This window comes from Heptranchias perlo, chromosome 2, assembly GCF_035084215.1.
Source record: "Heptranchias perlo isolate sHepPer1 chromosome 2, sHepPer1.hap1, whole genome shotgun sequence".
Taxonomy (NCBI): Eukaryota; Metazoa; Chordata; class Chondrichthyes; order Hexanchiformes; family Hexanchidae; genus Heptranchias; species Heptranchias perlo.
In genome coordinates, this window is record NC_090326.1 from 16,783,240 (window position 1) to 16,810,182 (window position 26,943).

General features: G+C 43.7%; 1 protein-coding gene across 1 annotated transcript in view; it reads left to right on the top strand.

Annotated features, from left to right (window-relative positions):
• cep72 (centrosomal protein 72) overlaps positions 1-26,943 on the top strand; it is a 157,182-nt gene that overhangs the window by 2,128 nt on the left and 128,111 nt on the right. Inside the window, exons 2-3 of the mRNA XM_068000553.1 lie at positions 11,705-11,832; positions 24,773-24,965. Coding sequence (XP_067856654.1) covers positions 11,705-11,832; positions 24,773-24,965 — 321 coding nt within the window. The remainder of the gene's footprint in view (positions 1-11,704; positions 11,833-24,772; positions 24,966-26,943) is intronic.

Consider the following 26,943-nt stretch of genomic DNA (forward strand, 5'->3'; position numbering starts at 1 on the left):
CATGTGTACACAGATCACTAAAATGTAGTGGCCAGGTATAAAAATAATCAAAAGGTCTAATGGAATATTAGCCTTTATAACTGGAGGGCTAGAATATAAAGGGGAGGAAGTTTTGCTACAGCTATACAAAGCTCTGATTAGACCACATCTGGAGGACTGTGTACAGTTCTGGGCACCGCACCTTAGATAGGATAAATTGGCCTTGAAAGGAGTGTAGTGCAGATTCACCAGAATATTTCTTGGGTTCCAAGGGTTAAATTGTGAGAAGAGATTACATAAACTAGACATGTATTCCCTGGAATAAAAATGGTTTAGGGATGATTTGATTGCGGTTTTTAGGATAAGGTAGATAGAGAGAAACTTTTCCCGCTGGTGGGGGAATCTAGGAGGAGGGGACATAACCTTAAAATCAGAACCAGGCTTTTCGGGAGAGAAGTTAGGAAACACTTCTTCATGCAAAGGTGGTAGAAATGTGGAACCCTCTCCACAAAAAGCAGTAGACGCTAGCTCAATTAATAATTTTAAATCTGAGATTGATAGATTTTTGCTAGCCAAGGGTATTAAGGGATATGGAGCCAAGGTGGATAAATGGCATTAGGATCAGCCATAATCTCATTGAATGGTGGAACAGGCTTGAGGTACTGAATGGCCTACTCCTGTTCCTATACTCCTATAACTCATATAGACATATTGTCTTCTCATTGCAGCAGCAGAACTGACATTGAGAGTGGAATGTCCTTCACTGAGCTGTCCTGCACTTCAAAAGTACTTTGGGCTGTAAAGGGCTTTGGGACATCCTAAGGTCGCGAAAGGCGCTGTATAAATGCAGGTCTTTTTATTTCTGTATGGTTGATGGAGGAGCTGTGACTAGGATATGGCCTGTAAAGCAATGTTTTATTGCTGTGTGTTAGACCTCAAAATTCAAGTTTTAACATGACAAACGGGGAGATTTCTATATTTATTTCATGTGATGTCAGATAGTTATGATAAATCTGATTTTAAAAATGGGGTCAGCCAGCTGGGAGGATGCCATTATTCTGTGACATTGGTGGCCAATGCACATAACACGTGCCAGCTTCGGCTCAGTGGTAGCACTCTCGCCTCCGAGTCAGAAGGCCATGGGTTCAAGTCCCACTCCAGAGATTTGAGCACAGCATCTAGACGGGCACTCTAGTGTCAGTACTGAGGGAGTGCCGCACTGTTGGAGGTGCCGTCTTTTGGATGAGACATTAAACCGAGGCCCTGTCTGCCCCCTCAGGTGGAGATAAGGCCATCTCTGATCACACCCTTGTATCCCTCTCCACTCACATCCCCTTTCCCCCTCCCCACCCCACTTCCTTCTGTGTCTGGCCCGGGAAAAAACTCTTCCTCAACTCACTTACAACGGCACTTTCAAATTCCCAACTGTGTAGCCTTTGGCCTTTGGCCCTCCATTCACCACGTCATTTCTGCAGCTATCGATATGCTCAATCGCATCCTCACCTCCAACTTTGATGCCCTTGTCCCCATTAAAACCATTACTGTGCTCGCTGACCTGCATTGGCTCCCGATTTTAAAAATTCTTATCCTTGTATTCAAATCCCTGCATGGCCTTGCTCCTCCCTATCTCTGTAACCTCCTCCAATCTTACAACCCTCCAAGATTTCTGGCCTCTTGCCCATCCCCAATTTTCATCGGTTTGCCATTGGTGTTCGTGCCTTCAGCTGCCTAGGCCCTAAGGTTTGAAATTCCCTCCCTAAACCTCTCTGTCTCTCTCTCTCCTCCTTTAAGACATGTATGTTTACCTGCTGGATGGTAGTTTTGACCTCTCTGGGCATCTGTGTTTTTCCCAATGATCAATATAACAACAACTTGCATTTATATAACGCCTTTAATGTAGACAATGTGCCCTGGTTCCTTCCGGAGGGGGAGGGAAAAAAGGAATAGACAATGAGCCAAGTTGGGGAACGTTGGGTGCGGCAATCAAATAGATGGAATACGAGAAGGGATTTAGGGAGGGAGATGTCAGGAATAGAACTGAGGCGGCTGAAGACTATGTGACCAATGATGGCAAAGGGAGAGTTGGGATGCACAAAGGCCCAGAATTGGAGGACGAAAAGGTGTGGGATGAAATCTAAGAGTGCAGGTGTATGCAGAGACAGGGCGAGTGGGGGGGGGGGGCGGTGGTCTGAGGCCGCAGAGGCAGGGTGGGCTGATGGTGTGGAAGTAGGGTGGGCAAGTGGGACCTTGTGCAGGATAGTACGTGGGCAGCCTAATTTTGGACAAGGTAGAGTTTATGGAATGCAGCAGGGAGGAGACTGGAGAACCACTTTGACCCTAAATGGGTCAACAAATTAATCAGAAGTTAAAATGTGGAAAATGACCTGTACAAATCCTGCATGGAGAAAGGCAAACTGTCAGTTGGGATGAATAGAGGAACAAAATCAAAATACTGCGGATTCTGGAAATCTGAAATAAAAACAGAAAATGCTGGAAATATTCAGCAAGTCAGGCAGCATCTGTGGAGAGAGAAACAGGGTTAACGTTTCAGGTCGATGACCTTTCGTCAGAACAGGAAGATGTTGAAGATTAACAGTTTTAAGCAAGTACAGAGCCAGTAACACGGAGTGGGGTGAAGGAAAGAAAAAAGGGGAAGGTCTGTGATAGGGTGGAGGGCAAGAGTGATTAGATAACAAATGGGATGATGGTGCAAGGCAAGGTGGGTGGTAATGGGACTAGTGAAGAACCAAAAGATGAGTCCAGTGAAGCTCAACGGAAGCTCGAGGAACAGCACCTCATCTTTTGATTAGGCGTTTTACAACCTTCTGGACTCAAAATTGATTTCAATAAATTTAGACCATAACCACTGATTCCATTTTTTTGGACAGAAGGTACTGATAATAGTTCTGATTTTGCCATTTACAGCTCCTCTAGACCCATCTTTTGTTTCGTTACTTGTCCCATTACCACATTTTGAATGGTGGAGCAGACCCGAAGGGCTGAATGGTCTACTCTTGCTCCTATTTTCTATGTTTCTATGTTATATACAATGTGGAATGTGGAAAATTGCCCAGGTATGTCCTGTCCGGAAAAAGCAGGCCAAATCCAATCTGGCCAATTACCGCCCCATCAGTCTACTCTCAATCATCAGCAAAGTGATGGAAGGTGTTGTTGACAGTGCTATCAAGCGGCACTTACTCACCAATAACCTGCTCACCGATGCTCAGGTTGGATTCCGCCAGGACCACTCGGCTCCAGACCTCATTACAGCCTTGGTCCAAACATGGACAAAAGAGCTGAATTCCAGAGGTGAGGTGCGAGTGACTGCCCTTGACATCAAGGCAGCATTTGACCGAGTGTGGCACCAAGGAGCCCGAGTAAAATTGAAGTCAATGGGAATCAGGGGGAAAACTCTCCAGTGGCTGGAGTCATACCTAGCACAAAGGAAGATGGTAGTGGTTGTTGGAGGCCAATCATCTCAGCCTCATGGCATTGCTGCAGGAGTTCGTCAGGGCAGTGTCCTAGGCCCAACCATCTTCAGCTGCTTCACCAATGACCTTCCCTCCATCATAAGGTCAGAAATAGGGATGTTCGCTGTTAATTGCACAGTGTTCCGTTCCATTCGCAACCCCTCAAATAATGAAGCAGTCTGAGTCCACATGCAGCAAGACCTGGACAACATCCAAGCTTGGGCTGATAAGTGGCAAGTAACATTCGCGCCAGACAAGTGCCAGGCAATGACCATCTCCAACAAGGGAGAGTCTAACCACCTTCCCTTGACATTCAATGGCATTACCATCGCTGAATCCCCCACCATCAACATCCTGGGGGTCACCATTGACCAGAAACTTAACTGGACCAGCCATATAAATACTGTGGCTACAGGTCAGAGTGTGGTATTCTTCGGCGAGTGACTCACCTCCTGACTCCCCATAGCCTTTCCACCATCTACAAGGCACAAGTCGGGAGTGTGATGGAATACTCTCCACTTGCCTGGATGAGTGCAGCTCCAACAACATTCAAAAAGCTCGACACCATCCAGGACAAAGCAGCCCGCTTGATTGGCACCCCATCCACCACCTTAAACATTCACTCCCTTCACCACTGGCGCACAGTGGCTGCAGTGTGTACCATCCACTGAATGCACTGCAGCAACTCGCCAAAGCTTCTTCGACAGCACCTCCCAAACCCACGACCTCTACCATCTAGAAGGACAAGAGCAGCAGGCACATGGGAACAACACCACCTGCACGTTCCCCTCCAAGTCACACACCATCCCGACTTGGAAATATATTGCCGTTCCTTCATCGTCGCTGGGTCAAAATCCTGGAACTCCCTTCCTAACAGTACTGTGGGAGAACCGTCACCGCACGGACTGCAGCGGTTCAAGAAGGCGGCTCACCACCACCTTCTCAAGGGCAATTAGGGATGGGCAATAAATGCTGGCCTCGCCAGAGACGCCCACATCCCATGAACAAATAAAAAAAACTATACATCCATAAGATCACCTCTTAGTCACCACCTTTCCATGCTGAAAAGCCCAAGTCTATGGCCATAACTCGGACTCCTGACACCAGGGATCAGCCTCATGACTCTTCTCTGCGCTGTCTTCAGCTCTTGAATGTCTTTCTGGTTTCTTGGCGAACAGAACTAGCGCAGTATTCAAGGTGTGGTCTGATTGGAGCACTACAATATTTGATCATTGCCTCCTCTAACCCATGTTCTCTATAGTTTAACATCCTATTGGTTTTGTTGATTGCTGCTCTGCATTGGTTGGATATGTTTAGCGTTGAGTCCACTAAGATTTCTCGGTCTTCAACTCCTCCACCCCCCCCCCGCCCACCACCACCCAGTAGAATACACGTGGCATCTCTTCATCCTTCCTTTGGCTAGCACTTTACATTTGTCTGCATTACATTTCATGTGCCTTTGTTCTGCCCACATAACTATCTTGTCCAACTTGTACTGTAATTTCTGAGCGGCCTCTTCCGATTTCACTGTCCCTTCTAGTTTGGTATCATAGTAGGTACAGCACAGGAGGAGGCTATTTGGCCCATCGTGCCTGTGCTGGCTCTTTGAAAGAGCTATCCAATTAGTTCCATTCCCCTGCCCTTTCCCCATAGCCCTCTAAGTTTTTTCCCTTCAAGTATTTATCCAATTCCCTTTGTGAAAGTTACTGTTGAATCTGCTTCCACCACCCTTTCAGGCAGTGCATTCCACATCATTACAACTAAGTGCGTAAAAAAAAAGTTTCCTCATGCCGTCTCTGGCGCTTTTGACGATCACCTTAAGTTTGTGTCTTCTGGTTACCGACCCATCTGCAACTGGAAACAGTTTCTCCTTATTTACTTTATCAAAACCATTCATGATTTTGAACACCTCTATCAAATCTCCCCTTAACCTTCTCTGTTCTAAGGAGAACAACCCCAGTTTCTCCAATCTCTCCATGTAGCTGAAGTCCCTCATCCCTGGTACCATTCTAGTAAATCTCTTCAGCACCCTCTCTAAGGCCTTGACATCCTTCCAAAAGTGTGGTGCCCAGAATTGAACACAATACTCCAGCTGAGGCCTAACCAGTGTTTTATAAAGGTTTAGCATAACTTCCTTGCGTTTGTACCCAATGCCTCTGTTAATAAAGCCCAGGATCCCATATGCTTTTTTAACAGCCTTTTCAACTTGTCCTGCCACCTTCAAAGATTTGTATATGTGCACCACCAGGTCTCTCTGTTCCTGCACTCCCTTAAAAATTGTACCATTTAGTTTATATTGCCTCTCCATGTTCTTCCTACCAAAATGTATCACTTCACACTTTTATGCATTAATTTCCATCACCCTGTGTCTGCCCATTTCAGCAGTCTGTCTATGTCCTCCTGAAGTCTGTTACTATCCTCCACATTGTTTACTACATTTCTGAGTTTCGTTTCATCTGCAAGCTTTAAAATTATACTCCCTTATACCCCGGTCCAGGTTATTAATATATATCAAAAAGAGCAGTGGTCCTAATACTGACCCATGGGGAGCACCGCTGCATACTTCCTTCCAGTCTGAAAAACAACCATTCACCATTACTCTCTGCTTTCTGTCCCTTTGCCAATTTTGTAGCCACGCTGCCACTGTCCCTTTAATCCCATGAGCTTTCATTTTGCTAATAAGCCTATTATGTGGTACTTTATCAAATGCCTTTTGAAAATCCATATACACAACATCAACTGCACTACCCTCATCAACCTTCTCCGTTACTTCATCAAAGAACTCAATTAAGTTAGTCAAACACGATTTTCCTTTAACAAGCCCATGCTGACTTTCATTTATTAACCCATACTTTTCCAAGTGCCAATTAATTTCATCCCGGATTATTGTCTCCATAAGTTTCCCCACCACCGACGTTAGGCTGACTGGCCAGTAATTGCCAGGTTTATCCCCCTCCCTCTTTTTGAACAGGAGTATGACATTTGCAATCCCCTTGTGGTGTGGCACGGTCCCCATATCTAAGGAGGATTGGAAGATTGTGGGGATCCTCTGCAATTTCCATCCGTTCTTCCCTCGGTAACCTAGGATGCATCCCATCTGGACCGAGCGACCTTTCTAGTTTAGGTACTGTCAATCTTTTAAGTACCTCCTCTCTTTTTATCCTATCCAATATCGCTACTACCCCCTCCTTTACTGCTGCAATGGCAGCATCCTCTTCTCTAGTGAAGACAGATTCGAAGTATTCATTTAGTACCTCAGCCATGCCTTCTGCCTCCAAAGGAAGATCTCCTTTTATGTTCCTACTCGGTCCCACCCTTCCTTTGACTATCCTTTTACTATTTATATGTTTATGTCAGGGGTGTACCCGAAACAACTCCTCCTTGAAGGCCTCCCATTGTTCAGTTACTGTTTTGCCTGCCAATTTTTGATTCCAGTCCTCCCGGGCAAGATCCCTTTTTAACTTTTGAAATGATCCCTCCTCCAGTTTAGTATTTTCACATTTGATTGTTCCCTGTCCTTTTCCATATCTATTCTAAACCGAATGATATTATGATCACTGTTCTCCAAATGCTCCCCCACTGAAACACGCTCCACCAGCCCCACTTTATTCCCCAGAACTAGATCCAGCACAGTTTCCTTCCTGCTTGGGCTGGATACACACTGTTGCAGAATGTTCTCTTGTACACATTTCAGGAATTCCTCCCTCTTTGCCCTTTTCACTGTTACTGTCCCAGTCTGTATTGGGATCATTAAAGTCCCACATTATCACTACTCTACAGTTCTTGCATCTTTCTGTAATTTGCCTGAAAATTTGCTGCTCTATCTCCTTCCCACTATTTGGTGGCCTATAGTATATACCCAGTAGTGCAATACCTCCTCTATTGTTCCTTTTTAAAAATTTGTTCATTGGATGTGGGTATCGCTGGTAAGGCCAGCATTTATTGCCCATCCCTAATTGCCCTTGAGAAGGTGGTGGTGAGGTGCCTTCTTGAACTGCTACAGTCTGTGTAGTGAAGGTTCTCCCACAGTACTGTTAGGTAGGGAGTTCCAGGAATTTGACCCAGCGACGATGAAGGAATGGCGATATATTTCCAAGTCGGGATGGTGTGTGACTTGGAGGGGAATGTCCAGGTGGTGTTGTTCCCATGTGCCTGCAGCCCTTGTCCTTCTAGGTGGTAGAGGTCGTGGGTTTGGGAGGTGCTGTCGAAGAAGCCTTGGCGAGTTGCTGCAGTGCATCCTGTGGATGGTACACACTGCAGCCAAGGTGCGCCGTTGGTGGAGGGAGTGAATGTTTAGGGTGGTGGATGGGGTGCCAATCAAGCAGGCTGCTTTGTCCTGGATGGTGTTGAGCTTCTTGAGTGTTGTTGGAGCTGCACTCATCCAGGCAAGTGGAGAGTATTCTATCACACTCCTGACTAGTACCTTGTAGATGGTGGAAAGGCTTTGGGGAGTCGGGAGGTGAGTCACTCGCTACAGAATACCCAGCCTCTGACCTGCTCTTGTAGCCACAGTATTTATGTGGTTGGTCCAGTTAAGATTCCAGTCAATGGTGACCCCCAGGATGTATCTTGTTGGAGATGGTCATTGCCTGACACTTGTCTGGCATGAATGTTACTTGCCACTTATGAGCCTAAGCTTGGATGTTGTCCAGGTCTTGCTGCATGCGGGCTCGGACTGCTTCATTATCTGAGGGGTTGTGAATAGAACTGAACACTGTGCAATCATCAGCGAACACCCCCATTTCTGACCTTATGATGGAGGGAAGGTCATTGATGAAGCAGCTGAAGCTGGTTGGGCCAAGGACACTGCCCTGAGGAACTCCTGCAGCAATGTCCTGGGGCTGAGATGATTGACCTCCAACAATTACAACCATCTTCCTTTTGCTGGGTATGACTCCAGCCACTGGAGAGTTTTCCCCCTGATTCCCATTGACTTCAATTTTACAAGGGCTCCTTGGTGTCACACTCGGTCAAATGCTACCTTGATGTTAAGGGCAGTCACTCTCACCTCACCTCTGGAATTCAGCTCTTTTGTCCATGTTTGGACCAAGGCTGTAATGAGGTCTGGAGCCGAGTAGTCCTGGCGGAACCCAAACTGATCATCGGTGAGCAGGTTATTGGTGAGTAAGTGCTGCTTGATAGCACTGTCGACGACACCTTCCATCACTTTGCTGATGATTGAGAGTAGACTGATGGGGTGGTAATTGGCTTGGATTGGATTTGTCCTGCTTTTTCTGGACAGGACATGTCTGGGCAATTTTCCACATTGTCGGGTAGATGCCAGTGTTGTAGCTGTACTGGAACAGTTTGGCTAGAGGCACGGCTAGTTCTGGAGCACAAGTCTTCAGCATTACAGCCGGGATGTTGTCGGGGCCCATAGCCTTTGTTGTGTCCAGTGCACTCAGATGTTTTTTGGCCTCTAACAACCACTACTATCTTCCTTTGTGCTAGGTATGATTCCAGCCACTGGAGAGTTTTCTCCCTGATTCCCATTGGCTTCAATTTTACTTAATTTTAACAAAATAGATTCTGTCTTTGAATGTGAGATACAATAGCAAACTGGAAAGAATAGCTACAATAGTAACACGCCAGAAACTAAACCGTGATACAGTCAACTCCTGATAATTTGAAGTCTTTTTTTGGGCTTAAAAAAATGAATTATCCAATAATTGGAATTTAGCAATGTAAAGAACACCAAAAGATGGGAATTTAGTGCTTTAAAAATATTCAAATGATCAGAATTGAAAGGAGTAGCTGGTAGGAAGAGGGAGGCACAGGTTCCAATTATTGAAAGGTAATTAACGACCATTGTTGGAAAGTACTTCTTTACACAGAGCGATCAACAGATGGAATGGGCCTCTGGGTATGGTTGGGATGACAGAAACCCTAGAATCATCTGAAACGGTTGGGTGCTGCGGTGGGCTTGGACTGTGGACTAGGGCTATAAACATTTCATCATGAATGAAATGGTCCAAAGTTACTGAAAAGAACTGAAAAAGCATTTTGAGCTTTTATTGGTTTACAACAAACTGTAAAATTACATGAAGTGCTTCAATCTGTTCTTGCTTCTGTTCCTCGATAAACATGAGTTAGTAGTTTTTAGGCCGAGCTTATGCTCTGTCATTAGGGTTTTTTTCTGTCAGTTGGAGAGAACATGAATGTAACCTCCTCCAGCCCTACAACTCTCCGAGATCCCTGCACTCCTCCAATTCTGGCCTCTTGCATATCCCTGATTTTCATTGCCTCACCGTTGGCAGCTATGCCTTCAGCTGCCTAGGTTCTGGAATTCCCTCCCTAAACCTCTCCGCCTCTACCTCTCTCTCCTTTTAAGATGCTCCTTAAAACCTACCTCTTTGATCAAACTTTTGGTCACCTGTCCTTATGTGGCTTGGTGTCAAATTTTGTTTGATAACGCTCCTGCGAAGCGCCTCGGGATAATTTACTATGTTAAAGGCCCAATATAAATGCAGGTTGTTGTTGGAGGTGTTGACAGTTAAAAGGATTAGCTGTTCGCTTAGAGGGTGACTATCCTGAATACCTTGCACACATGGTCAACTTTCAGGTCATAGGAATTGCTTGCTTGCCAATGGAAGTTGACTTTTGCGTTGAGTTGGAATAAAAGGTATCATGAGAGCATGAATCGGAATAGATGGCTCGCACAATAGGGATGTGAGTTTTAAGTTCTTTGGAAAAGAATATTACAAGATTTCTTATAATGTGAAACATCTTTCCAGTATGTCTTACTCTCTGATGGTCATTCAGTCTCACTGTCTCCTAACTCTCTTTGCATGCTTGGACTCGCTCTTCCTGTACTGTTGGTCTCTCTATCCCTTTGCTCAGCCCATGCGCTCAGTCTTGCTGTCCCCTTGCTCCTGATCTCACGTTCCCCCTTTCTCTGATAGTTACCGATTGTGCATCAGATGCAGTTGGGGTCACCTTTTTTGTAATTTGTGGGCCAGGTGATTTGGAATTTAGAGTTGATTGTCCAGTCAGGAAACAGCATTGGAAATGGACCGTTCCAGCTTTCAGGCCTGGAAATCAAACTGGAGAGCGGAGTGCGGAAGTATGAAGACAAATAGAGAATAGGCCAGTTGGATCTCGCATGCTGTATAGCCAGGGCTTGTGCGCTGCGTTTTGGACATCTCAAAGTTATCATGTTTCCATCACAGGAATAAAATCTGCCTGCATAAATCAGAATAAAGAGTTTAATCTGAATCATAAGGTTATTCCTTGCGTAGTATTCAAGATAACAGGCATGTTTTTTTTTTATCTCTTTCCTCCTCTCACTCTTTCCCTCTTACTCTTTCCCTCTCTCGCTCTTTCTCTCTTTTATTCTTTATTGCATGCTCTTTCTCGTGACCTCCGTTTCCCTCATCCTCTCCTTCATTCTCCTTTTCTTGAATCCAAGGCTACCAAGAGCACTCGGGTACCTTGCCCAATTGGCCACTCATCGTGTGTGAACCTAGATAGTGAGTGTCAGCGGGCTGTTTGACCATGTGGGGCATGAGGCAAGCCAAATCCTGTTCCTCACTCAACATCCATGTGCGTTTTTCAGCGCAGTGGCCACTGGGTAGTAATTGGGAGTGTGCTCCTAACTGACCTTTTCTTCTCCAAAGCCAAGAGGCATTGAGTCCAATCGCACCCAACGACTGACTACTCTGAGATTGCAGGCTTGGAATGAAACTTCCTACTTCTGGTCTGTATTGGCTGAAGTGTGGCTACACAATATTGATCCTATTAATCAGTGATGCTGGGGCAGCGATTGGAGGTGTTATCATTGGTCCTCAGTGCCCCTGGGTTAAGAAAGAGGGAAAAGCAAGTAGACCCTTGCTCTCAATAGCTAACCAGCGATCTCTTGTGGAACATCCGCTTGAGCCATTGTCGAGCGAGGACAAGATTGATCTCTGCTGTAATGCCTTCTGCAAACAAATATCTTCTTCACATTCACTGTCAAGAGTCACACGTGAAGACTGGGGTGCTGTGGGCATTTGTGGGATGTACCCCAGACCCTTCAGGAGAGGTGGGGGCAAAAGTGTTTTTTTTAAAAAAAGCATTGCTATTAGATGCTGGGGGAATGGCTTGTGGATTAACTGGAAATTGTTCGGAGTGTCATTCCAATTCTGCACTGAGTAGGAGCAGCAAAGTAAAAATCATCAATGATTTTATGATAAACCGTTGACTTTTCCTTTTTAAATGGAGATTGCAAGTGTGAATGTAGTAAAAGCTGATTTTTTTTCATTTTGTTCGTCTTTCAGCGGATGTACGATCTTTATTTCTGCCAGGAAGTTATGAAGAAAAAATCACACATCTTGGAACGTCCCTCAAGAACTTTACCCGGCTTAAATCACTTGATCTTTCCCGTAATTCTTTGGTTTCATTGGAGGTCAGTTTGCTATTTTGTCAATGTTAACCTCTAGCCAATTTGCCTTTATTATAGCTGTTAAATGCAAAAAATAGTCAGTTCAGTTATGCAAATTGTTGCATAATTGTCCTTGGATGTTGCATAAAAGGCCTTCTACTATAATCATAAATGCATATGATCAAAGGATGTCCTGTACTAATATATTTGTCATGGTATGTAATTCGGTTCATGAGTATTTTTGTTTGTGCCGTTTAATGAACTCCTAACAAGTGATTTGTAAAACCTTGTCTCAGGATTAGCTGCATATTCAACTGGAGAGTTTCCCACAGTCCAGTTGCTTTAGATCGGCTTCCTGGTTAGCCACATTGGAGTTACTGGAGCCTCTCTGGGTTAACTGGCATCACTGAGCAACTGTGGAGGGAAGGTGACAAGAATTGCACCCGCTGCCCGATTTAGAATCATAGAAAGGTGACAGCATGGAAGGAGGCCATTCGGCCCATGAGTCCGTGCGGCTCTATGCAAGAGCAATCTAGCAAGTCCCACTCCCCCACCCTATCCCTGCAGCCCTGCAAATTTTTTCCTTTCAAGTACTTATCCAGTTCCATTCTGAAAGTCACGATTGAATCTGCTTCCACCACCTGCCTGGCAGTGCATTCCAGATCCTAACCACTCACTGTGTAAAAAAAAAGTTTTTCCTCACATTTGGTTCTTTTGCCAATCACCTTAGATCTATGTCCTCTGATTCTTGACTCTTCCACCAATGGGAACAGTTTCTCTCTATCTATTCTGTCTAAACCCTTCATGATTTTAAGTATCTCTATCAAATCTCCGCGCAACTGTCTCTGTTCCAAGGAGAACAACCCCAGCTTCTCTAGTCTATCACGTAACTGAAGTCCCTCATCCCTGGAACCATTCTAGTAAATCTTTTCTGCACCCTTTCTAAGGCCTTCACGTCTTTCCTAAATTGCAATGCCCAGAACTGGACATAATACTCCAGTTGTGGTCAAACCAGTGTTTTATGAAGGTTCATCATGGCATCCTTGCTTTTTTCTCCATGCCTCTATTTATAAAGCCCAGGATCCTGTTTGCTTTTTAAACCACTTTCTCAACCTGCCCTGCCACTTTCAACAATATGTGCACATATACCCCCAGACCTCTCTGTTCCTGTAACCCTTTTAGAGTTGTGCCCTCTAGTTTATTTTCCCTCTATTGTTCTTCCCACCGAAATGTATCACTTCACATTTTTCTGCGTTAAATTTCATCTGCCATGTGTCTGCCCATTCCACCAGCCTGTCTATATCCTCTTGAAGTCCTCCTCACTGTTCACTACCCTTCAAAGATTTGTGTCATCTGCAAATTTTGAAATTGTGCCCTGTACACCCAAGTCCAAGACATTACTATATATCAAGAAAAGCAGTGGTCCTGGTACCGACCTCTGGGGAACACCACTGTACACCTCTCTCCAATTCCAAAAACGACTGTTCACCACTATTCTCTGCTTCCTGTTACTTAGCCAAATTTGTATCCATGCTGCTACTGCCCCCTTTATTCCATTGGCTTCAATCTTGATGACAAGCCTATTATGCGGCACTTTATCAAACTCCTTTTGAAAGTCCATATACACCTCATCAGCCCTCATCAAAAAACTCTACCAAGTTAGTTAAACACGATTTGCCTTTAACAAATCCATGCTGGCTTTCCCTAATCAATTCTCACTTGTCAGAGTGACTGCCAATTCTGTCCTGGATTATCGTTTCTAAAAGTTTCCCCACCACCAGGATTAAACTTACTGGCCTGTAGTTGCTGGGTTTATCCTTACACCCTTTTTTGAACAAGGGTGGAACATTTGCAATTCTCCAGTCCTCTGGCACCACCCCGTATCTAAGGATGTTTGGAAGATTATAGCCAGTACCTCCACAATTTCCACCCTTACTTCCCTCAGCAACCTAGGATGCATCCCATCCGGACCCGGTGACTTATCCACTTCAAGTACAGCCATCCTTTCTAGTAGCTCCTCTTTATCAATTATTAGCCCATCCAGTATCTCACCGACATCTTCCTTTACTGAGACTCTGGCAGCATCTTCTTCCTTGGTAAAGACAGATGCAAAGTACTCATTTAGTACCTCGGCCATGCCCTTTGCCTCCATGAGTAGATCTTCATTTTGATCCCTTATCGGCCCCACCCCTCCTCTTACTACCTGTTTACTGTTTACATGCCTGTAGAAGACTTTTGGATTCGCTTTTGTGTTGGCTGCCAGACTATTCTCATATTCTCTCTTTGCCCCTCTTATTTCCTTTTTCACTTCCCCTCTCAACTTTCTATATTCAGCCTGGTTCTCACTTGTGTTATCAACCTGACAAATGTTATACGCCCCTTTTTTCTGCTTTATCTTACTCTATCTCTTTTGTCAACCAGGGAGCTCTGGCTTTAATTCCCCTACCTTTCTCCCTTGTGGGAATGTACTTAGACTGTACCTGAACAATCTCCTCCTTAAAGGCCGCCCGTTGTTCAATTACAGTTTTGCCTGACTTCCACTTTCAGCATGTACGAAATGGGACACCTCGATTTGGAGGTGTACTTATCTCCAGATGATCTGACATTAACACGCCACAGATAACATCCCAACCCATACAATTCAGTGAGAAACACCGTGAAAGAAGCATCTATTTTATAACAGTATGTTACGTCTTTCTAATACAATGTTTCCATTGTTATAAAAAGGCATGTTCTCCGTCTCAAGCTAAGCAACACCGCTGGCTCAAATAAGGAACTTAACCGCACTGATTCCTTCAAACATAGATCAAGAATCTGCGTTGCAAATTGAATGAGTCACATCCCTCAACTTGGTTTTTTCAAGATGGTTCCAAGCAGCATCTTAAATTTATGTCCCAGCTGAATATGTGATCATATAAATAACGTTTTAAAAAGAAAACTCACGCTAAAATCACATACTTGCCTATAACATTATTTAATGTTAGAAATCCCAGAAAGGTTTGTCCTGCAGAGGTCTGTTTTTCTTTCTTTTTTTTTCTCTCTCTCTCTGTGACCTCGGACTTCAGTTCTGCTTTAGCCTTAGAGTTGACCATTTTACCTGTGAACAGATACATGCAGGAACAGAGAATACCCAGAACCCAAGGCTCAGGCTGAACATTGACAAATATTGCTAAAGCATGAATGACAGGAAAACAAAAAAACTAATAATTTTGTTTCTGGGACTCCGTTTTCTTCCACTGAGTTATTTACGGCTTTTCTTTGCTTTACAGTTGGATATGAAACTGTATGCCTGATTGAACCCAACTTTAGATACCTTTGTGCATGTTACTTAAAAGAAAAAATATTTTTAATACATTTTTTCCCTTGCCTGTTTCTGTTATTTTTACATTTCTCTTTGCTCTTGCTCTTTTGCTTTTTTTAGCCTGCCGTTCAAAATCTGGTCAGTTGTACTTTGCCAATCGTCCCCACCTTCCAGGCACGTGCTCTGTGATACTTCTCTTTCAACCTTCAAGCGACACCACTGGCGATGAGCTAATATGTATATACAGTCAGTTGCAACCCAGGACCAAACACTGCTATCTCTTCGACCACCAGAGCCTGCTGTCCTTCCAACCAGTTAGATCCCAGAACCATGTCTGTAGTGTCATATCTGATCGGGGCAGTCCCAGTATTCACTTTGGCTCATCAGTAGTTGGTCAATTTGTAGTTTGGATGTAGTGTGGGTTGCAGGCAAAATAAAGTTCTCTCCACTTAACCCCAAACTCAAGAAGGGCCTGTTTGTTTCCTACAACTACACTTCTAGCCCCTTTTGAGTGAGACTACTTTGGTTATATTGTCAGACTGGTAGTTGAAAAGTACGATTCACAGCTGACAAAACCCAAACATGTTGAATATCACACTCTAACTATCAGGGGATATCTCTGCACCGTTGCTTACTGCACTGCACGTGCAGTGTTTCGCTCCCCGGACGGCAAATTTTAGCAATTTTTTGAGCACTTGAGCGGGAGTGTTGACTTTCTCAAAACATTTTCTTAACGTTAGAGGAGAACATTCGTAGGCAAATTACAAAAAGATGCAAGAACTATAAAGTAGTGATAATGGGGGATTTCAATTACCCCAATATAGACTGGGACTGTAACAGTGTAAAGGGCAAAGAGGGGGAGGAATTCCTGAAATATGTTTGAGAACTTTCTGGAACAGTGTGTTTCCAGCCCAACCAGAAAGGAAACAGTGCTGGATCTTGTTCTGGGGAATGAAGTGGGTCAGGTGGAGCATGTTTCAGTGGGGGAGCATTTGGGGAACAGTGATCATAATATCAGTAGGTTTAGAATAGTTATGGAAAAGGACAGGGAACAATCACATTTGAAAATGCTTAACTGGATGAAGGCAAATTTCACTGAGTTGAAAAGAGATCTTGCCCAGGTGGATTGGAATCAAAAATTGATTGGCAAAACAGTAATTGAACCATGGGAGGCTTTCAAGGAGGAGTTGGTTTCGGTACAGAGTAGGCACACCCCTACGAGGGGGAAAGAAAGGGCATCCAAAGCTAGAGGTCTCTGGATGACTAAAGATATAGAAATTAAAATGAAACAGAAAAAGGAGGCTTATGACGAATGTAAGGTTCATAATACAGTAGAGAACCAGGCTGAATACAGAAAGTACAGAGGAGATCTAAAAAAAGGAATAAGAGGGGCATAGAGAGAGTATGAGAATAGATTAGTGGCTAACATAAAAGGGAACCCAAAAGTCTTTTATAAACATATAAATAGTAAAAGGGTAATCATAGTAAATGTGGGACCGATTAGGGACAAAAAAGATCATCTGGAGGCAGAGGGCATGGCTGAGGTACTAAATGAATACTTCACATCCGTCTTCACTATTGCAGCCATTGCATCAGTAAAGGAGGAGGTAGTAGCGATATTGGATAGGATAAAAATAGATAAAGAAGAGGTACTTAAAAGATTGGCAGCGCTCAAAGTAGAAAAGTCACCCGGTCCAGATGGGATGCATCCTAGGTTACTGAGGGAAGTAAGGGTGGAAATTGCAGAGGCTTCGGCCACAATCTTCCAATCCTCTTTTGATATGGGGACGGTGCCGGAGGACGAGGATTGCAAATGTTACATCCCTGTTCAAAAAAAGGGGAGAGGGATAAACCTGGCAATTACAGGCCAGTCAGCCTAACATCGGTGGTGGGGAAACTTTTAGAGACAATAATCTTGGACAAAATTAATTTTCACTCGGAAAAATATGGGCTAATAAATGAAAGTCAGAAAGGATTTGTTAAAGGAACGTCGTGTTTGACTAACTTGATTGAGTTCTTTGATGAAGTAACGGAGAGGGTTCATGAGGGTAGTGCGGTTGATATTGTGTACATGGACTTTCAAAAGACATTTGATGAAGTACCACATAATAGACTTATTAGCAAAATTAAAGCCCATGGGATTAAAGGGACAGTGGTAGTGTGGATACAAAATTGGCAAAGGGACAGAAAGCAGAGAGTAGTGGTGAACAGTTGTTTTTCAGACTGGAGGGAAGTATACAGTGGTGTTCCCCAGGGGTCAGTATTAGGACCACTGCTCTTTTTGATATATATTAATGACTTAGACTTGGGTATAGAGGTTATAATTTCAAAGTTTTCACATGAAACGAAATTCGGAAATGTTGTAGACAATGTGGAAGATGATAACAGACTTCAGGAGACTGGTGAAATGGGCCAATACATGACAGATTAAATTTAACGCAGAGAAGTGTGAAGTGATGCATTTTGGTAAGAAGAATGAGGAGAGGCAATATAAACTAGATGGTACAATTTTAAAGAAGGTGCAGAAACAGAGACACCTGGGGGTGTATGTACACAAATCTTTGAAGATGGCAGGACAAGCTGAGAAGCTTGTTAAAAAAAGCATATGGGATCGTGGGCTTTATTAATCGAGGCATAGGGTACAAAAGCAAGGAAGTTATGCTAAATCTTTATAAAACACTGGTTAGGCCTCTGCTGGATTATCGTGTTCAATTCTGGGCACCACTTTAGGAAGGATGTCAAGGCCTTCGATAGGGTGCAGAAGAGATTTACTAGAATGGTCCCAGGGATGTGGGACGTCAGTTATGTGGAGAGACTGGAGAAACTGGGGTTGTTCTCCTTAGAACAGAGAAGGTTAAGGGGAGATTTGATAGAGGTGTTCAAAATCATGAATGGTTTTGACAGAGTAAATAAGGAGAAACTGTTTCCAGTGGCAGAAGGGTTGGTAACCAGAGGACACAGTTTTAAGGTGATCCGGAAAAGAGCTCGAGGCAACATGAGGAAACATTTTTTTATGCAGCGAGTTGTAATGATCTGAAATGTACTGCCTGAAGGGGTCGTGGAAGCAGATTCAATAGTAACTTTCAAAAAGGAATTGGATAAATACTTGAAGGGAAAAAATGTTGGTGCTATGGGGAAAGAGCAGGTGAATGGGACTAATTGGATAGTTCGTTCAAAGAGCCGGTGCAGGCACAATGGGCAAAATGGCCTCCATCTGTGCTGTACCTACTATGGTACTATGAAAAGATGCTGAAAGCGGCTAGGATCTGTCTTGGGGCCTCAATTATTCACAATGTTTATTAACGACTTAGATGAAGGCATAGAAAGTCTCATATCTAAGTTTGCTGATGACACAAAGATTGGTGGCATTGTAAGCAGTGTAGATGAAAACATAAAATTACAAAGCGATATTGATAGATTAGGTGAATGGGCAAAACTGTGGCAAATGGAATTCAATGTAGACAAATGTGAGGTCATCCACTTTGGATCAAGAAAGGATAGAACAGGGTACTTTCGAAAAGGTAAAAAGGTAAAAAGTTAAAAACAGTGGATGTCCAAAGGGACTTAGGGGTTCAGGTACATAGATCATTGAAGTGTTATGAACAGGTGCAGAAAATAATCAATAAGGCAAATGGAATGCTGGCCTTTATATCAAGAGGACTAGAGTACAAGGGGGCAGAAGTTATGCTGCAGCTATACAAAACCCTGGTTAGACCGCACCTGGAGTACTGTGAGCAGTTCTGGGCACCGCACCTTCGGAAGGACATATTGGCCTTGGAGGGAGTGCAGCGTAGGTTTACTAGAATGATACCCGGACTTCAAGGGTTAAGTTACGAGGAGAGATTACACAAATTGGGGTTGTATTCTCTGGAGTTTCGAAGGTTAAGGGGTGATCTGATCGAAGTTTATAAGATATTAAGGGGAACAGATAGGGTGGATAGAGAGAAACTATTTCCGCTGGTTGGGAATTTTAGGAGTAGGGAACACAGTCTAAAAATTAGAGCCAGACCTTTCAGGAGCGAGATTAGAAAACATTTCTACACACAAAGGGTTGTAAAAGTTTGGAACACTCTTCCGCAAACGGCAATTGATACTAGCTCAATTGCTAAATTTAAATGTGAGATAGATAGCTTTTTGGCAACCAAAGGTATTAAGGGATATGGGCCAAAGGCAGGTATATGGAGTTAGATCACAGATCAGCCATAATCTTATCAAATGGCGGAGCAGGCACGAGGGGCTGAATGGCCTACTCCTGTTCCTATGTTCTGAGGAGGACCAGTGGATCGCTGTGTTGTCTTCAAACCTGCCTCACTGGCATTATACACCACAAGTTGTGAAGCCCAGTGAGTTGTGGGGTATGCTCGTGTAGAGGTTATGATACTGGGCTAGTGATCCAGAGGCCTGGACTAATAATCCAGAGAAAGTGAGTTCAAATCCTACCATGGGAGTTTGAGAATTTGAATTCAGTTTAAAAGATTTTGAAATAAAAAACTAGCATCAGTGAAAGTGACCATGAAGCTGTCGGATTGTCACAAAAACCCAACTGGTTCTTGAATGTCCTTTCAGGAGGAAAACCTGCGGCCTGGCCTATCTCCAGTCCGACACCAATGTGGTTGACTCGTAACTGTCCTCTGAAGTGACCGAGCAAGCCCTTCAATTGAATCAAACCACTACAGCAGTTTAAGAAGAAGATCCACCACCATCTCCTGCGGGCAACTAGGGATGGGCAATAAATTCCAGCGATGCCCACATCCCGAGAATGAATTAAAAAAATGGTTGCCTTCAAGGGGCCTCATACCATTGTGTTCTGGAATTGCATTGGGACCTGACTCTGGAATTATACTGCCACTTTTCTGGAAAAAGCTATGCATCAATGCAAAAGTGGCACCCCTATCATTAATTCGATCCTGGATTGAGATGCCCAAATTCATTTCACTCGGGGCAATTAAAGTCGGCAGAAGCTTCCCTGATAGCGAGTGGTTAAAAATACAACTTGGTGTAAATATTAAGCTGTACAGACCAGAGTGCTTAGCTGCTAATTCAACCCACACTGTTAGTTGGCAAGGCTAATGGGGCTGGAGCCAAATGCAGGCAGTTGCTGGAACTGAAAATGATGAATTTGGTTTTGCCAACATTGAGCTGAAGAAAATAAGTTTTATCAAAAAGGTCTTGGATTTTCTTTTAAATTTACATTTTATTGCTAACAAATATTTTGACCAGAGTCTTCTCCCCACTACTCTTCCAATGACATGGCCAGCTGGCTGTGTCCCAGAGAGGCTACATTGTAAATAGTGGGGGGGGGTCTTCAAACCAGTCTAAGGGATGCCGCAGAGCCACTCTACACGAACATGAGAACAGTGACAGACAGTAAAAGACACTGGTCCATCCAGCCTGTCCCACACAATTGTGATACCTTGTGCATCACAACATATACACTCCCCACCCCACCAGAAACCATGTGATCTCCTGGGACAGGCGAAAAACCAGACTAAAAATCCAGGCCAATTGGGAAATAAAAATCTGGGAAATTCCTTTCCGACCCCCTTAGGCGACCGAAACTCGTCCAAGAGATCACACTACAGCAGAGGTTTAGATGGCTCCACACTGACTTTTCAGCCAGTTTGGAGTCAAACTCCCTGCTCTCCATCTATCTTTCAGCACTCCCTGCTCTCCCTCTCTCTCTCAGCACTCTGTGTTAGCCTTGGCTCAGTGGGTAGCACTCTCGCCTCTGAGTCAGAAGGTTGTGGGTTCAAGTCCCAACCCAGAGCTTGAGCACAAAATCTAGGCTGACAATTCACTAGTACTGAGGGAATGCTGCACTGTTGGAGGTGCCATCTTTTGAATGATACGTTAAACCCAGGCCCCATCTGCCCTCTGAGGTGGATGTAAAAGATCCCACTGCATTATTGGAAGAAGAGCAGGGGAGTTCTCCCCGGTGGCCTGGACAATATTTATCCCTCAATCAACATCACTAAAAAAACGCAGAATGTCATTATCACACTGCTGTTTGTGGGAGCTTGCTGTGCGCAAATTGGCTGCCGCTATTCCAATGTTGCAACAGTGACTACACTTCAAAAGTACTTAATTGGCTGTAAAGCGCTTTGGGATGACCCGAGGTCGTGAAAGGCGACATATAAATGCAAGTCTTTCTTCATTTTATTTGTGCGCATGTTAAAAAGCAGCTTTCGTATGCTAATCACACAAAACTTGGAACCTAATGCATGTACTTTGAACAGAATGTACTCTCCTTCGCCTTTAATACAAACAAAAAAAGATCCCTTATCCACCCAAGCAATATGAACTAAGGTCGTGAAATTGGCAAATTACTTTTTAATGTGCAAATGTGTTATCATTTGTTAATTTTCACAAATAAGTAGCCTCGTTAACTTTACGGTCCATTAGTAAAAATGACCTTGAACAAGGGACTTCTTGATTATCAGGGTATTGAATCACAGTAGGGTGTGTTTCTACAGACATATCACCTTTCAGGCCTCTCTTTCAAGCGGCATTCTTCCTGTGTGAGCCTAAGCAATGAGTTCTGGCAGGCTGTTTGACTGTGGAAGACATCACAGCAAAGGCACTTCTCTTCCTCATATGTCCTTTTTTCCGCAGTGGTATCGGATAGCATTCCCGAGGGGGAGTACTGGCTTTTGTTCCTCCTTCTATCGCAGTCTTGGAACAGTGAGGTGAATTGTAACTTCTGTCCTTCCCCTGCTAACCTGATTGAGATCAGCCAACTCAACATTAACTAGAGATAATATCTAAAATCATCCTAATCTGTATAGTACATTTATTCACTAACTCATCAGGGTAGCCCTTATTAAATTTTAACATTGGATCGCTATCGCATATTTTTGTTTTGATCATGCTTACAAGTTACGTAAGGGCAGAACCAGGTTGGATGTTAGGCAGTTCTTCTTTTCCCAAAGATTAATGGACTTGTGGAACAGGTTGCCGGCTCGTGCAGCGAACGCTGATTCACTGAATTCCTTCAAACAAGGACCTGTTTCTAGCTGGGGCGGAGATCACCTCGTACAGGAGGTAGGTATCCTGTAACGTAAATCAGGGCCGATTAGGTCTCCTGGACTGGTTTCAATCGCCTAAGGGGGTCGGAGAGGAATTTTCCATTTTTTCTCCCCCCTAATTGGCCTTGGTTTTTATCTGGGTTTTTTTTGCCTCTCTCAGGAGATCACATGTCTTTGGTTGGGGAGAGTAAGGATAAAAGTAGCCTGGTTCCTGCCATTTATTCCTGCCAGAAATGTATTGGACCTTATTGAGGAAATTATCGGGCTTGGTTGTGTTGCCCTTGATGATCAGGCAGCCTGCTGGCATTTGTTCATCATCCATATAAGAATGAGTGCACTTCCATTTATATAATGCTTCATCGTGCGTCTCAGACATCCCCAAACTGGGTCAAAATCCTAGAAAGAGAGAAAGAATTGAATTTATATAATGCCTTTTCACGACCACAGGACGTCCCATATCGGTTTACAGCCAATGAAGTACTTTTTGAAGTGTCGTCACTGCTGTAATGCAGGGAAACGGGGCAGCCAATTTGCGCACAGTAAGGTCCCACAAACAGCAATGTGATAATGACCAGATAATCTGTTTTAGCGATACTGGTTGAAAGATAAATGTTGGCCAGGACACCGTGGAAAGTTCCCCTGCTCTTCTTCGAAATAGAGCCATGGGATCTTTTACATCCACCTGAGAGGGCAGACGGGGCCTCGGTTCTCATCCAAAAGACGGCACCTCCGACAGCGCAGCACTCCCTCCGTACTGCACTGGAGTGTCAGCCTAGATTTTGTGCTTAAGTCTCTGAAGGCGGGCTTGAACCCACGACCTTCTGACTCAGAAGCTACTGGCTGAGCCAAGGCTGACTTCTAATTCTTGACTAACATCATTGCGGGAGCACCATCACTGCAAGGACTGCAGCGATTCAAGGACAACACCCGCCACCACCACCTCAGGGCAACTTGAGAAATCTATTAGAGTTTTTCGAGGATATAATTAGCAAGGTAGATAAAGGGGAACCAGTGGATGTAACATATTTGGATTTTCAAAAGGCATTTGATAAGGTGCCACATAAAAGGTTGTAACACAAGATGAGGGCTTATGGCATTGGGGATAATATATTATTAGCATGGATAGAGGATTGACTATTGGACAGAAAACAGAGGGTAGGAATAAACGGGTCATTCTCAGGTTGGCAGGCTGTAACTAGTGGGGTGCTGCAGGGATCGGTGCTTGGGCCTCAGCTATTTACAATCTGTATTAATGACTTGGATAAAGGGACCGGGTGTAATGTATCCTAGTTTGCTGACGATACAAAGCTAGGTGGGAAAGTGAGCTGTGAGGAGGATGCAAAGAGGCTGCAAAAGGGTATAGACAGGTTAAGTGAGTGGGCGAGAAGGTGGCAGATGGAGTATAATGTGGGGAAATGTGAAGTTATTCACTTTGGTAGGAAAAATGGAAAAACTGAATATTTTTTAAATGGTGAGAAACTATTAAATGTTGGTGTTCAGAGAGATTTAAGTGTCCTTGTACTTGAAACACAGAAAGTTAGCATGCAGGTACTGCAAGCAATTACGAAGGCAAATGGTATGTTGGCCTTTATTGCAAGGGGGTTGGAGTACAAGAGTAAGGAAGTCTTGCTTCTATTGTATAGAGCTTTGGTGAGACCACACCTGGAGGCCTGTGGATGCTTAGTTGTTGAGTATATTCAAGGCTGAGATCGATATATTTTGGACTATAAAGGAATCAAGGGAAATGGGGATTGGGCGGGGAAAGCGGAGTTGAGGTCGAAGATCAGCCATGATCTTATTGAATGGCGGAGCAGGCTCGAGGGGTGGTATGGCCTACTCCTGCTTCTATTTCTTATGTTCTTAAACTATATTGCGCAGTTACTGCAGATTTGCAAATAAATGCAGCAGATGTTGCGTGCGCACACTGCAAGATCTCATAAATAAGATGACCAGTAAATATACCTTAGTAGTGGCTTTTTCATGGCACTTGGGAGAGGTATTAGAGGGCCGTATTGGAACTGTGTCCCGGCACGAATCAGCACCTCTGATAGGAGAAGATACAAGAGTTAAAAAACAGGAGCGGAAACTAATAAAACATTTGTTTAATAATAAAAAAAATTACACCTGATTAAAACTGGACGTTGCGCATTGATCATTTTAGTATATTGAATAATTAATCTGTACGTCATCTGTTGAGATTGGTGAAGCCTTGTTACATGCCAGGAAAGATAAGCCCATCCTAAATATTTCATACTTTCCACAGTGTTCTAGTTTAAAAATCGATTTAATGGACAGTTAACAACAAGCACCCTCTCCCTGTTTAATTTACCTGTAGATTACCAGCTTTTGTTTTTTCCCAGTTGTATACTTTTAAGTGTTGCTATGTATATCTGCCTCATTTAATGATGTTGGGGGTCAGTATCATATACAGTAAATTTGAGTAGGATAACGGCCAGGAATGATTTTCAACCTGGTTGGAACCAGTTGGAAATATAACAGTCTCCTAATTCTGTTTCCTAAAATAATTTAAATAAACATTTGCCACACAATAACCCTTAAAAAAAGAGTACTTCTGCATACACAAAACAATTCCTACAGATTTTAATACATTTTCACTTTGTCTGTATTGTGCACACAGGGGATTCAACACTTGATTCATCTGGAAAAGCTCAACCTATATTATAACAACATAGCAAATTTGAAAGAGATTTTTCTCCTTCGTAACCTTGGTGGCTTGAAAGAACTTGACCTGAGACTAAACCCTGTGTCAAAAAATGAATCGGACTATCGACTTTTTGTCGTGCACATGCTGCCCAATCTTAGAAGATTAGGTAAGTACCCTGCTGGGCTGAAGTAATAATAACTGCATCCATTCCTTTCTCAGCCGTGTCTCACTGGTAGCACTCTTGTCTCTGAGTCAGAAGGTCATGGGTTTGACAGTTGAGCACAAAATCTGGACTGACACTCCCAGTGCCAGTACTGAGGGAGCGCTGCACCACCGTAAGTGCTGTCTTTCAGTTGAGACGTTAAACCGAGGCCCCTTCTGTCCTCTCGGGTGGTCGGAAAAGATCCCGCAGCACTATTTGAAGATTAGCAGTGGAGTTCTCCCTGGTGCCCTGGCCAATATCTATCCCTCAATCAACATCACTAAAACAGATTACCTGGTCATTATCCCATTGCTGTTTGTGTGACCTTGCTGTGTGTAAATTGGCTGCTGTGTTTCCCTACATTGGAACAATGACTACATTTCAAGCAAAAAGTACTTAATTGGCTGTAAAACGTTTTGAGATGTCCTGTGGTTGTGAAAGGCGCTACATAAATGCAAGTTCTATCTTTCTTCAGGTTATGTCACTTTAATGATTTCGTTGCGGAAGTAAAAAAAAAGTGCTGTTCCTTTCTTTTGAAGACCATGTGATCCTTAATTATAGCTACTTATGATGTTCTGTGATACCTGTACATGTAACGACATGACTGCAACAGCCCAAAACTAAGGGGTTGAGCAGCGAAGAAGCAACTGCAAAATTGCTGTGATTCACGGTATAAAGCACATCTTTTTTAAAATACAGATGTTTGAAAAAATCTCGGTAATGGCAAGGGGGAAGTTAAATGTATTTTTCTGCAGAGTATTAATACGCTAAGATCTGAGATGACTCCAGTATTAGGATGTAATGTATCTCGTATTTTTTGCTTCAAGGGATCGCTATTTCTGGCTAACAAAATTTCAAAAACCTCGTCACAATGATGGCTATCAGTTGAACAAGATTATGCCTTAAAGTTTGAAATGGTAGGAAGACCAAGCAGAGCCATTGGGAGGAGGAGGTGTAATTTGGAGTCAGAAAACCAGATCCAAAGTTTTAATAAGGCTTAGAAGCAGAATTGTAGGCTTTAAACTTCTCTGGAATGAAAGGAGCTTTGTTCAACTGTGGAATGTATATACAGGTTTCCTATTGTGCAATACAGCAAAATGACTCAGACATAGAAAATTATGTTGCCTAGAGGAGAACCCCTCTAATTGAGTTAGCTCTGCATACGTATACCTCATTGGATTTTTTTTTTAACCTTCAGAAGGACAATCTTGTATACCACATACCTGAAGTTCCAGTTACTTTGGAGTTCTAGGTAGTTGGTGTGATGAGATGAGGTGAGGCTGAAGAGACTGGGATTGTTGACTCTGGAGGAGTCTTGGAAAGATATTATTGAGGTATTCAGGATTCTTAAGAGAATAGAAGAGGGAAGCTGCACAGACAATGGAGATTTAACAACTTTCTAGAGATGGTGGTGAATGTGTGGTATCGACTGCCCAGAGAGGTAAACAGTGAGCAGCGGGCGATTGCGAACTGGCCAAATGGACCGCATAGAATTTTCCAGTGCTGTACTTTCCTATATCATCTTTGGCCCCATTGATTCCATCTCTCATCCCCGGCCACTGTTTCAGGTTGAACCAGATTGTTTTCAACCTCAGTGTCCTGTTTGACCCCAAGCTAAGCTTCCAACCTCATATACTTCCCATTACAAACACCGCCAACTTTGACCTTCACAACATCACTTCCGTCCATCTGTGGCTGAAACCGTCATCCGTGCCTTTGTCACCACCAGCCTCGACTATTCCAATGCTCTCATGGCTGACCTCCCATCCTCCACGTTCAGTAAACATCAGCTCATCCAAAACACTGCTGCCTGTGTCCTATCCTGCACCAAGTCTTGCTCACCTATCACTTCTGTCCTTGCTGTACTTTATTGGCTCCCAGTCCCTCAACGCCTCTAATTTACAATTCTCTCTCATATTTAAATCCCTTCATGGTCTTTCTC